The 13,514-nt window shown below is 46.1% G+C and overlaps 2 protein-coding genes across 2 annotated transcripts in view; one reads left to right on the top strand and one right to left on the bottom strand.

Annotated features, from left to right (window-relative positions):
• Nucleotides 1-2,724: 2,724 nt before the first annotated feature.
• Nucleotides 2,725-13,514, bottom strand: part of LOC146207010 (RCC1 domain-containing protein 1-like) — a 97,582-nt gene continuing 86,792 nt past the window's right edge. Inside the window, exon 4 of the mRNA XM_084591853.1 lies at nt 2,725-3,712. Within this exon, the coding sequence (XP_084447979.1) occupies nt 3,558-3,712 (155 nt within the window). The 3' untranslated portion in view covers nt 2,725-3,557. The remainder of the gene's footprint in view (nt 3,713-13,514) is intronic.
• On the top strand, nt 8,359-10,086 carry LOC146207011 (uncharacterized). The gene is made up of 2 exons (XM_084587580.1): nt 8,359-9,572; nt 10,040-10,086. Exons 1-2 carry the CDS (start codon nt 8,522-8,524, stop codon nt 10,084-10,086), a joined length of 1,098 nt encoding a protein of 365 aa, XP_084443706.1. The 5' UTR covers nt 8,359-8,521.

Raw genomic sequence — 13,514 nt, 5'->3', positions numbered from 1 at the left:
AGTTACTCTTTTCAAAAACATTTTGCGGCCTTGCGTTCTGGGGACGAAGTCTCACAGTCACCGGGGAAGAAAATATTTTCGACCGGAGGGTGGACAGTGGGCCTTTAAGCACATCTCAGAAATAACTGCTTCTCTGTCAGAAAAATCTGGCCAGCAGTTTTCTCGCAGCGCGTGGAGTATGCCACTTTTGCTCACGTCAGTACATAAGTCCTCGGTTCGAGCGTCAATTGCAAACTAGCCTCTGACTCGATTAGCAGCCAGATACTAAACACAAAGTGAACTCTTAACACTGCAATAGGAACTGTTCCGTCTCAATTTTGATATGAAATCACATGCGTATCTGCTCCGACATGTTCTTTCTCAATTCTATGTTACGGCAACATCTTTTCGCTTGAACTAACTGTATACGCTGTCGCGTAAAACATGCCATACAACCAAAGCAGGCAGTTGCAGAAAGCCGAGTCTGTGTACCAGTGAAGTTACATTTGCCCTGTCACTCTTGTGAATGCAGTTTTCTGCAATCTTCTTTTTGATTTAGAGGTCTGAGATTGACTGAGAGGTGGGCATTTAATCAAGAGTGCCAAAAACAAGAAACTAAATGCTTGCAATGCTGAACGAAATGACCCATGCATGGCGGAGGGTTTCCTTGGCACATATTGATGCCTCTTGGGGTTCCTTGAGGCATAGAAGTTTAAGAACCTCTATGGTAGAGAAGTAGTCTGGCCCTCTTTTTGGTTAAAGGTGTAAAAATTATTGGGGGTAAGCAACATTGCACTCCATCGTTCCATGTACATGGGGAGCACTAAAAGAAAGCACAAATCGAATGAAGACAAACCATTTACTTTATATATTAAGAAATAAGTGGAGTATAGACTATATTTTTCTACACTAGGAGAGGAGAAAAAAAAGACAATTAGAAGAGGTGATGAGGTGGTGACTTCAAAACATTCCGTAAAAAACGAAGAGTTTTATTCAAAAAGCGATGTAAATTTGTAGACCCAGTTTTATACAGCCGTAAATGAAAGAAAAACGTGCAACAGTGGCTAAAGACCTTCACAGCCATCACCAATGAGACATAATGATGTTGTGGTGATGCTAAATAAACGGCTCAGTCGACCATTTCCTTCCGAGCGCACAAACTTTATAATGAACAGACAACCATCCACAACCCCATTCGGCTGTCTGCAACGTGCAGTGCTGCCTACTGCTTGCCGTCGGCCGAAGACGTGGTGCACACACAGAAGTGCAGCATAGCAACGCGCTGGACAACAGAGGTACACTGCGTGAGAGGCAATCATCCTCCACGCACTCAAGTTCAAATGGCACACTTAGAGGCCTCGTGGCATAATGCATAGTACATACAGGTAGTATTTAAATGCAACGAAAATAGTGCATGTAGAGCCAGGTTTGTTTATTTCAATGTAAGGGTTTTTTCAGCAGTTTGCCATGTAGTGAATTTTTCATTTTTACAACTGGTAAGGTTGGACAACCACCACGTTCATGATAGAAAAAAGATATGAATTGCTGAGGCAGCTATTTGTGCGTAATGTTAGAAGCTTGATCTCTTATTCCATATTTACAACATGATAAATGGGACAAGAGAGGAAACACATATCAAGCAGCAATTTTTACAGCGAAAACCGACAAACCTGAGTGGCCGTTTCAGGTGATAGTCTCCGAGAACGGAACTTGGCAGAAGTACGTTGCAAAATTCCTGCAAAGTAACTTTAAGGTTCTGACGATTGATGACCCGTTTAGAGTAAAAAAGTCGAAGTGATTCAGTTTCTAGACAGGAACAACAACTAAGTAATTCAGGGATTTTCCATAAATGTAAAAGAGTTGTCCTACACAATACCCCAGGAAGAAATTTTGTCGTCGGTAAATGACCTCATTGATAAGAATAGTGCCATAGCCTTCCAAAATGAGTGCGGGATGGCAAATAGCAGTTTTCTTGAATTGATTTCTGTTTATCTAAAGTTCACGTCCGCTGAATGCAATGCAGATGTATATATTCAAAGAAATGAAACCTGCATTGGCTCATGCCTAGCACTATTCTTAGCGATGTGTTCCTGGCTTCGCGCGACAGAATTTTGAAAGAACGCCTTGACAGGTCCTGTATTAGTAGCATTTTTAGATTTGTGGATGACTAATTCATGTTTTTAGATTGTGACAACCTCGATTTTGAGGAGCAATTCCATCATGTCTTTTCAGTGTTCCAAGAGTGTCTTAATCCAATGATCCTAATGCATGAAGTGCCAGAAAATGATTTTATTAGGTTTTTAGATATATCGCTTCACTTCACCTTATCGCATGTGTGTTGGGCGTTAGAGCCCCGCGGTCAAAAACCAATTCTTCCACATTCATCCACCCATTCAAAGTTCGTAAAAAGAGCCATTGTTCATTCAGCGTTTTACAATGTTGTAAAAGAGCACAGACTGGAGCTTAGCTTCAACAACCAAGTCGCCTGACGCAGGCCGGTATACTCTTCCGCGTTCTGACTTCTGTGGCAGAAAAAGTACAGAAATAAGTGAAATCCGAGATAAAAGGTAAGAAAAGACCAGAAAAAAAGAAGAGAAAGTTTGCTGTCGTGCCATACATGCATTAGGTATCCCATAACCTGAGGATTGGCGAGCATGCCAGAGTCGACGTTGTCTTTTCGGCTCCTAACCGAATGTCCAAACTGGTCAGGAAAGTTAATTCGGTAAACGATGAACCGCGCGGCTGAAAAAGAAAAGGCACGGCAAAAAATTTGTAAAGTGCCAGGAAGGGGTGATTTATTCCCTGCCACTATAATGTGGGAAGCGTTACATCGGCCAGACTGGACGATTAAAGAACATTGTTATAATGTTACGCATGCCCCTATTGCCAGCCATGTAGCCAAGCACTGCAGCAGCTGCAAGGAAGGTGACGAAGATGACGATAGGAGTGCCTGCCAACCTTTGTACAATGAGTGTATAATATTAGGAAGTCATCAGTTGACTAGGGAGGTGGTAGAAGCCCAAATGATAGCGAGGCTCTCGGAAGATTGTATAAGTGCACCATCTGCGGTACTATCAAAAATAGAAAAAGCTTATCTCGAATGCAATGTTGATGCGTCCCTGTAGGAGTGCGAGTCTTATGTTTACTCATGTTATGTGTGCCTTGATTTCCATCTCCTCCTTCCAGTGGGGTGTATGTACCATCTGGACAGGCCATAAAAAATCAGATGTCAGCAGCCCTGTGCTTGTCGTTGTTTCCTCTCTCGTCCCGTTTATCACGCTGTAGATATGAAACGTCATCACCAACTCGCCCAACAACTCACCTTTGAACTCTTAGACACAGGCAGCAGCTGTGATGGCACACAGCCCGACGATGGCACACAGCCCGACACCATGTCAGTGCGGTATGGATGCGCGGAAAGCTGCTACCATTGAACGTGTTTTTGTCCTCTCTTTAGTGTCAGATACTACACTCGTGAGGGCAAAAAGATGACAAATGTGACACCCTTGCCATATATGAGAGAATTGAGGCCCTGTGCAAGATTTTCGAGGCACTGTTCTGCTGCAGCAGCTTGTAAATCAGGAGGCAAGCCGCACCAAAGTGGCCCAGGAGGAGCAGACCACGCCCACAGCCTGACTATCCGCCAGCCGCACGGCTTGCCAGTTCTGCGCAGTTCTTTCTGGCCCCAGCTGGCCGTAGTCGTTGCTGCCCCAAGCCCAGGCCGAGCCGTTCCCTGTGCAACACAGTAAGCATGTGGTCTTTTCAGTATCGGAATAAACAAAACCACAGCAATGACACAGGTGTACAACGTCCATTTTAGTTCAAATCCCAGCAGCGCAAATATTAGAGACCTTTAGTTTACCGCGGCCACCAACCACTACCGCACGCCGCCAGCATAGCATGAGTCTCGAGTTTGCCGGCATTTAACGGGAACGTGGCACCATCTGTCGTCACCACGATGATCTGCGCATGCGCACTGACTCTCGCGCGGTAGCGGTAGGTGGTGACGGTCAGCGGTAGCGAGGTATCAATTCTCTAAATGAAGCTTTAATGTTGCTTGGATAGAATAAGCAGGTCAGAGTGCTACCTCCCCTAGCAAAGAGCTGGAACGCCGAGGCTGATAATTTTTCTGCTTGCAACGGTGCGCATTCTTACTGGACTAAATGAAAGCATCCTGCGGCTGCACGTGTTGCATTGCCAGCAGCCCCACCTACTGCATCTAAATGAATGAAGTTTATAGTGCGAATGCACTATTTCACGAGGTCTAACCAGGCCTTCAGGATGTGTGTGACGATCTTGAGCGTCACATTGCCAAACCAAGCAGCCACAGCTCAATCGTGCTCAGGCGCCAACTGGGGGGTGGATCGCGGGCCCAGAAGAGGCTGCACAAATGAAGGTTGGGAGGGGGGTCACATACCTGGTGCCTTCAATGAAGGGAGTCTCGTTATGTATGTGTTAGCTGCAAGGTGCCGCTTTGTTTGGTGCCTTGTTTTGAAGAGTACCACACCAAAAAGGTTTTCTAAACACCTGGACATCTTAATTAGCAGATAATTGTTTTGTTAATTAGTTGTCAATTTTTTGTATTCAGTGCAATATCTATAAGGTTATTTTGAATAAAAATATTTACATGTCCTGCAAAGCATCGCAATGCGTTACTAACCTAAAATTTTCACGAAACATGAAAAAAAAAAACGGCAGGGAGTGCAGTGGCGAGAAAAAAACCCGGCAGTGAAAGGGTTAATGCCAATCATGCCTATGGGCAGTTGTTGCAATGCCGGTTGTCATTTACAAGGACGACTATGTACAGGCTGTCACAGAACAAAGTGTATGGACGACGACTGCACGACCTCGAGGAACGAGGCAACTCTGTGGCTATTACGCTAAAAAAATTAGCAAGGTTTCAGCTCAGGTGAAACCGAGTTAGACGTGCGAAAGCACGCTTTAATTCGGTTTAGCTGTTGGTCAGTATTTGTTTTGTTTTTTTTTGCTCTAAGTTTCGATTTGGTTACGCTCTTGTAAATGTACTCATTAGGCAACGTGTTCCAACTCATTCCAACTCAGCCTGCCGGACACAACGCACTTCCTCAGCCGAGACAGTAGAAGGACCCGATTTAAGGCTGGTTCACATGCAAGCGATTGAGCGAACTCGGCACCAAGCGGCAGCAACGGAGCGAAAATTTTTCAATCAGTTGGAACCATGGAGGAAGAAAAAAACTAGTAGGGAGCGCGCGCAGCCTCCGCAAGCCAACCTCCTCTGACTCCGCTCCCTTCTCTCTCTTGCGCGCAATGATTCTTGGGAATTTAGCCAACATACCCTAGCAAAAAAGACCAATAGGGAGCGTTATTGGCTCTATAAGAATCGGTGTTGGTTCTGTAGGTATTCTATGTGTTGTATCTGCATTTCTATGGGACTTATACAGAAACTCATAAATCTTATAGACTGGTACATATTTGTCCTATAGGCAATAGTATTGGTTTCACAGGTTTATCTGTGGGTTGTATAAGAAAAGTATCAGACAAGTGCAGAAGCCCATACATCTTATAGGCTGATACATGCTTGTCTTATAGACCACTACATATTGGTTCATGTGTCTGATACATCAGTATGCCTTTGTTTATGGGTCGTACATGCAGGATCAGTCAGTTGGAGATTTTAGGGTCTTTTTCATTGTTTTCTTTTCCATCTCGGACACATCCCCAAAACTCACGCATTCATCCCGTTTATTGTGTTGCCATAATGTACAATATTAGCCGCAATAACAATTGAGAACGCCGCGACACAAAATATTCTCACTTAATTCTGCGCGAGGTCTCAACAAACTACGTACGGTTGGAGCCGCAAGACGCGCGTCCAAGCAACTGCAACCGCCGCCGAAGCGAGAGGAGTCGACATCGAGCACGCGACGAGTACGGCTCGAGCTGCCGCCGCGGTAGCGCGATGCCGGCGGTTCTTCCCAGCACCTTAGGTTTCCTTTCTCTCACTCCTACTCCCGCGCAAGCGTTCCCGTGCTGGCCTCTCTCATCCTGCTTTCCACCTCTCCTCTGGGCGCGCATGCGCAGCTCCGTAGAGGCATTGGCGCTGGCGCGATCGCTGATCGGGCTGGCGGCAGTTCGGTCGGTGCCCTGTGTTTATACGTTTTCGCTGTTTTTCGGGGTGCTTCTTGAGGATATCAACGTTCCAGCGCACGTTCAGCTTTTGATCAGGTGCGTGTGCATCACTTGCAACTTCGGGCTGACGTTTATACTTTGTCAGTGTATGATGTGGCTTTGCGTTACAGAATGTCGCTGCCTGCACGCCAACAAAGGAATTTGAATCGCGCGGTGTGATATAACGCAGTGCCGAGTTTGAAAGTTGTCGGCACGATTTCTTGAAAGTATTGATGAACCTTTTTAGCGTTAATCTGTTTTTGAATGTCGTGCGCACTGTGTTCAAGTGGCAGAACCTGTGGTGAGGCGCAAGACGGAAGGTTGGTTCAGCAGCTACCTCGGCGTTCAATAATGGCGGCGCGTCCTCTATCTGCCTCCGCATGAATACGCGCGCAATCGCAGTTGCCGGTATATATGTGCGCCGATTTTTTGAAGTGGTGGTGGTGTCGCGCTCTTGAAATCGCTTATTTTTCAAGCTGCACCGCAATTTTTTATTTCTTTCAGGTGCCTTAGTATTGGAGAGACTACATCCTCGGGCCGAAGTCCGCAATCTTGGAATCGAGGGCTACCTGGATGCAGTGAATGTTTGGATTATGTGCCAGTATGCGTTGCCGCTGTCATTGCGGAATAAAATGTGTATACATGCACCTGCTGCGTAATTCATCCCTAGAAAGTGGAACATAGCTGCCCTCTCCCTTCAGGTGTCCGGAGAGGTAAACACACGCAGGTACTCGATGAGACCCATATTCCATAGGGCCTACAAAACCAATAGGAAACCTACTGGTTTTGTAGGTCTATCAGATTATTGACAGCTATGGGTGTACTAGCATTACAGACCTATCTGTTTTACCAGATACCATAGGACCGATAAAACAACCTATACGACCAGTAAACAATTGACCTATAAAACCAATACTCCAGCAGACCTGTAAAACCAATAGGCTAGGACACCCATACGACCAATACTCTGGCAGACTGATAAAACCAATATCAATAATCTGATAGGCTATTAGTTTTCTATTGGATTTTTTTGCTAGGGTAGTTGCCAGACTCAAAAGCAGCAGGGTACATGGTATTTTTTAGTGACTTTGGATGTCCCCGCGGAAAGCCTACCGGAGTGGTCTGCCGAAAGTTGTGCGTCTCGTCGTAACAAGTTACTTTGTTTACAATTGTTGCATTGTACTCCGTATTTATAGGGAACCCAAGCTCAAGTTTCGCCGCGCGACGGCAGCGCCGCATTCCTGGCGTGGTGGCGAAATGTGAAACGATGAGGCTTCGCCGGAGCAGACGCTCCGCTAGCTTCCTGTGCACGCGCGGCGATCGCGTTGCGCCTGGCGGTTATTTGGCGATACAAAAACGCTTCCGCTGATGCGAAACGGATGTACTAAGTATCATTGTGTTATGGGAAGCCACAATAGTAGGCGAAGCACCAAAAGACGAGGCTCACGTGTGAAACATTGCAGATTCCTTTGGAGTGTGTCCGCAAGACCTGTTTTCCAACCGCATGACAGCATTCTTTTTGGAAATGAAAAGAGCCAATTTCCCCTTTCTTCGTAAACTCAGAAATGTTAACAGTTGATAAAGACGGCTCGGAGAGGCATCAAAAAAGTACAGTGGTTTAACACCATGCATGTGAGGAGGACCGAAGATTATCCTGCTCTTCGCTCCCCGCGTGTCTAGTTTTGCCGATTTTCTGTGCTCTCTCCCTGCTTTGTGAGTGCTCTGAAAGCAACCAAATCAACAGAAGCGACGTCCGCGATCGAGACTGATGTGTGCAAGTGCCCTAAGTGTCCACAGCTGCCTTTTCATTTTTAGATTGACCAAGCATATATCTAGGAACGAGGCCTTTTTTTTTTTCGGGGGTGGGGGCGGCGTTGGAAAGCATGCCTCGCTGAGACGCTTTTACAGATTTTCGCAAATTGGCCAATAAGTGAACCAATTATTATTATTATTATTATTATTATTATTATTATTATTATTATTATTATTATTATTAACAAAGATACGTCGGAAGTGCAGTAAAAAGTGATCCAAGCTATGGCTCGACTGACCCTACTCGCACGGGCACCCCATTCGCGTCACAGGGTTCGTGAGTGCAAACCAATTATCATAAATGAAGCACAACCATTTAATAAGGACCGAAATAAAACACTATGCAGTACAAGTACAGTGCCTAGAATACTGAAGTGTGATTACCGCCAGGCGGCTCCTATGGGAAGCACAGTGCAGCCTCATGATGCATCCGCGAGGTGGCGCTCGCCGTTGTTTACACGTCAAGCTGAACTGTAGCTGAACGCGTGGGAAGCCTATATGCTCACGTTTTCGGCGCTTTTTGTGTGAATTTGAGTGGATTTCGCACGCTGTACGCTTTGTCTGGCTTGTTAAAACCGTGTGTATGACGAGCCGGCGTCAAAGCCACTGTTTTGTGCCCGGTTGCACAACCGGGTACAAATCGTGCAAAGAAAAGCTGTTGCTTTTCGGTGTACCCAAGGACGAGGAGTTTTTTCTGAAGTGGCAGAGAAATATCCCGAGAGCTGACAAGCCCCTCGAACGGAACGCCGCTGTTTGCGAACTTCATTTTGATCTCCAGTTTTTGTTACGGCACTTCGAACATAACATAAAAGGTGAGACAGTGTGTTTGGAAAGGAGCAAACCGGTCCTTCAGTCGGATGCCGTTCCCACGATCTTCCCGAACATGTCCAAGTATCTGTCCAAGCCCGTACCCAAGAAGAGGAAGCCAAAAGAGCGACTGGACCCCCAGATCGTGCCTTCGAAGAGGCGGCGAACAGTTCCGCCGGCCAGCGATATATCAGCTGACGTTCCCGCGTCTGACATACCCGGGTATGCGTCTGCCGAATCGGGGCCACCAAGAACTTTGGATGCCAGATACGTTCCCCTTCCATCGGATAAATGGGGAAAGTGTGTATTTTGTGAAGAGCCGCTTACAGTGTCGTATAGTGTGTGCCTACCAGGGCCGAACATGGGGCTCCTTCACGCTCAGAAGCTTGTTTTGTTCCGCAATGAGGGCAGCGCTGTCAAGCATCAGGTGTTCGTCCGTGGTGTGGAACTCGCGGCGATAGACAACAAATGCGATCCAGCGTCCCTGCTGCAAGAGGTTGACAGAATGCAGGTTTGCTCAGGAGCGGGGCTTCTGACGAAGTTCTCCGATGTCAATTGTTCGCAAATGATAAAGTGGGGCGAAGGCTTCTATCATATACGGTGCAAAGGTGCTGTGAAAGAAAATGAAATGCGGTGCATTGCATGCAAGTATGTGCGAAGGCTTCTACTTAATCAACGGTGTCGGAAAAAGAAACGAAATGTCAGGTATGATTATGGAAAGAAGTTGAGGGCCAGAACTGAAGCAGTGCGACGTCTCAGAGCCAAAGTGAAAAGCTTGGATCAAACAATCGCTAAAATGAAGCAGGAAAATGAAGATATTGAAGAAAGTACTGTGCTAAAAAAGACTGAAAAGCTTCCACAAAAACAAAAAGTTGCAATCATTCAGTGTTTTGAGGCTAGAAGCCGCAAATCTGTGAAAGGGATGCACTATAATCCAGAGTGGATATTAGAATGTATTATAATGCACATGAAAAGTCCACGTCTCTATGAACATGTGCGAAAACAAAAAATACTTGTGCTACCTAGCCGCACCTATCTGAGGAAATATATGAAGAAGTATGAGAGCAGATTTGAATTTAATACAGCAGTGCTTTTCGGCATATCAAGAAAAACGCAACAGATGACTGAATTTGAGTGCCATGGTGGTCTCTTTCTCGATGAGATGAAGCTTGAAGAAAACTTTGCTGTTGCAAGCGGCTCTGGTAAAGTGGACGGGTTCGTTGATCTTGGCCCCTACACGCCTGAGGCTGACAAGACAGTTACATATGACCATGGTCTGGTTATCATGTTTCAGCCTCTTTCTGGGTCATGGCATCAAATCCTTGGCGTTTTTGCTTCTAAGGGAAACGTTAAAGCACCGCTGCTCTCGAAGATTCTTTTAGAAGCTCTGCTGCTTTCTGAAAATGCCGGTCTGAAGGTTGACTACGTCACCTGTGATGGCGCGTCATGGAATCGGGCAATGTGGCGCAATTTTGGCATTGCAGCAAGCTCGAAAGCTATCAAACCATCGACAACCCATCCTTGTGGAGATGACAGACGCCTTTTCTTCTTGTCCGACTTTCCGCACTTAGTAAAATGTGTGCGCAATGGCTTCATCAAGGCAGGCTTCAAAACGCCAGAGGGACATGTGGACGTAAGGCCCATCAAGATAGCCCATGACCATGATAAGTGCCAAGTCACATTGAAAGCAATGCCAAAAATAACTAATGTCCACTTGAGTCCTAATAGCTTTGAAAAAATGAGTCAATTTGGCCTTCCACCTTTTTAGCCCACAAGTTTTGCATGGCTTTTTTTGTACAAGTGAACGTCTAGCGCACAACAAAATTGCACATTCCTGTGACCACACCGATGCTACAGCCAAGTTCACCACCTTCATGCATAATCTGATCGATGTAATGAGAGAGCCATCAAGCTCACTCAGGCCAAACTCGAAAAAAGAAGATGTCTTGAAAAAAGCCCTTGTGTATATTGATGAGTGGGAAGCCAACACAGGGCCTTCTAAGGCTGGTTTTCTATCACCTGGCATTGCGGAGGGGCTTAGACTAACCTTGAAAGCCACTCTGGAACTCTTGACCTACCTCAATGAAAGAATTGGCTACAAATACCTTTTAACTTCAAGGCTTAGTCGAGATGCAATCGAAAAGCTTTTTGGCATAATACGCCAATTTAATGGCTGCAATGATCACCCGACATTGGCACAGTTCCTCACAACAGTGAACTGCCTTAGCTTTTATAATCTGGTAAAAGCTCCAAGTACTGGCAATTGCGCAGGCGGAACGCTCGATGCTTTATTTGGGACCGCTGAATTAGCAAGCCACGTCGACACCCCGCTGGACTCTGGTAAACTGGACGAAGCGTCAAGAATTCTTCAGACCTCTCCAACTTCATTAGCACCCGATCACATATATCCAGAGCAAACAAGTGACGCCAGACTGGTGTACTACCTAGCAGGATATGTTGCACGACGAAAGGTCCTCACAACAAAATGCCAAGATTGCTTCGATGCTCTCCTTACATCACCAGAGAACGCAGAAAAGCAACTTTCATCCTTCACAGCATTCTGTGACCAAGGGGGCCTGCTTTATCCAACACGTGAGCTGTTTGCTTTTGTTGAAGCACTGGAGGACTCTTTCACCATTTGGTTTAGCTGGAATAAGCTGCACAGAGATAGCATTACAGAGATTATGCAGCACATGCAACAACTGCCACGTGTTGGCTGTGATAACCACAAGGAAGCACTTACAAGCAGCATTGTAAAGTTTTTCATCATGACACGTCTTCACTTCTACACGAAGTCCCTGAACAAAGACCGCACTTCCACAAGGAAGAAGAAAAAGCATTTGAAACTTAGCAGAACAACGTGAGGACCATGCGGAGATGTGCTTTCAGCTATGTCTTGTTGAACTTTCTCTCAATTGTGTTTTGTATGTTACTTATTTTAAACTAATGTGATGTGACATTAAAGCAATGCCAAATCACCATGAATTCTGCTATTAAGTCAATATGAATCATTGTTCAGTGTGAAAGCAATCAACAGTTCCATCAGGAATGTACAGTAGGGACAATATGTCTTCTATTTTATTTGCATGAAACTAATGACATTATTTGGTTAAGTCAAGCACAGTGCTTATTTTACAATTAAATAATGATCAGCGCTCATAGAAACCTCTAGTTATAATTTCACACGCATTGGACATCCACTTTAATTCGAGCCATTTCTTTAACGACAGTCAATTATCACGAATGCGACTGCTACATTCACGCTGTGCAAAAGTTTTATAATAGAGGTGTACACTACAAGCCAATTTTTATGGCAAAAAGTGCGAGTGCGCGAAGGCCCTATTAAACCCCGTAACACGCGATTTTCGCATTCTGCATAGTCTTCTAAGCGGCAAAATCTGATCGTGATACAGCATCAGCACATCGCGACTGTGCTCAGGCAGCAACTTCAACGCAACTATCGCGGCCGCAGAGAGCAAGTTTAATCGAACGAAAGCTGATGGAAAGCGCAGCATGTATCGTCACTGCCATTGTAGCATGCAAGTGAACGAATTTCAGTCCGGATATACTATTCTATGAACCCGAAGAACCATTACAAACTCGCGTTTCTAGCGCGAAACACATAGCAGGCCCGTAGAAAGCGACGTATCGCCAGCGTCGCCTCGCGGTTGCATCACGGAAGCACACGCGAGCGGCCGCGCCTTCAGCAGCTTGGATTTCACTTGCCTTCCAAGCCAGTGAGCCGGTTATGTCGCGTGCAGCGCACGGAGCACGCCTGCGCTTATGAGATTGCTAGCGTTCTTGTCTTTGAAGAAACACCTCCTTCGGACTATATACTTCCTCTTCTACTGCAAGATTTCCCCTTTGGTAACGCCGCAATAACAAAAACAAATCCGTATATAGATCGCATACTACAGGCCAAAACGATGGTCAACGATCGGGCCACTTTATTTAACAGTACTGGTGATACTTTACAGTTTTTAAACACATTATATACGACAATATAATTACATAGCGGACTTACCTCGAGATACACTTCCTACGTTTTTGCTAACGTGGGACGCATTCACAATCAATATTTACTCATCCCCGTCTGTTGTCTGCGCTACAGTACAGACGTGAATAAAAAGTTTCCCGCCTATAATTAAGTATCCTTCATGAAAATACGCGTCAGGTTGCCCAGTCAAGACGGAATGCAGGTGGCATGTCGCGGTGCGCCTGCGGGGGCGCGTCAAGGCGCGTGCTCGTGCGAGAGAAAGCGCGCGCGGCGCACGCCGTGAAGATAGCGAGCTGAGCCGGCGGCGTCCAGTGTGTGCCCGCGCGACAAAGCAACGCGGAAGCGAGCGAGCGAAAGGAGAAAACTTGCACGGGATGCCTAGGTGGTGCCGCCATAGGTGCCGCCGCGTGTATCCCCAGTTTCTATTTATCTGTCAGAGATGGCGCTCCCTGTCAGGAGCAGCAGCGCCGCTCGACGGTGCTTTGGAAGCCTATAGGCACACTAGTGAGAACTGCAGGTGGCCTTTTCATCTTTGGTTTCGTCAGAGAGACTACGAATTCGACATAACATTGCATGCCTGGGAAACTGGCTTCAGCGTCACAATGTGTATTTGAGGTCTGCATTTCCTAAATGAATTTCTCGAGGAGTGCGCATAACAGGATACTCGCCGTTGGAGCGACAGCCCTGAGCGGTATATCCGTGTAGTTCTTGCATCCCGGCACACAGCATTTCATATGGCAGTACTTTTTGTTGGGCTAGTTGGTTTGATACC

Source organism: Amblyomma maculatum, chromosome 1 (genome assembly GCF_055883805.1).
Source record: "Amblyomma maculatum isolate TAMU_Amacu chromosome 1, ASM5588380v1, whole genome shotgun sequence".
NCBI lineage: Eukaryota > Metazoa > Arthropoda > Arachnida > Ixodida > Ixodidae > Amblyomma > Amblyomma maculatum.
The sequence above is the reverse complement of the archived record's forward strand: the minus strand, read 5'-3'. Positions and strand labels throughout refer to the sequence as shown.

Excerpts from the sequence above, each read along its gene's own strand:
- LOC146207011 (XM_084587580.1), top strand. The coding sequence starts at position 8,522 with ATGACGAGCCGGCGTCAAAGCCACTGTTTTGTGCCCGGTTGCACAACC. Across the intron at positions 9,573-10,039 it reads AAATGAAGATATTGAAGAAA|CCTCTTTCTGGGTCATGGCA; the intron begins GTACTGTGCTAA and ends ATCATGTTTCAG.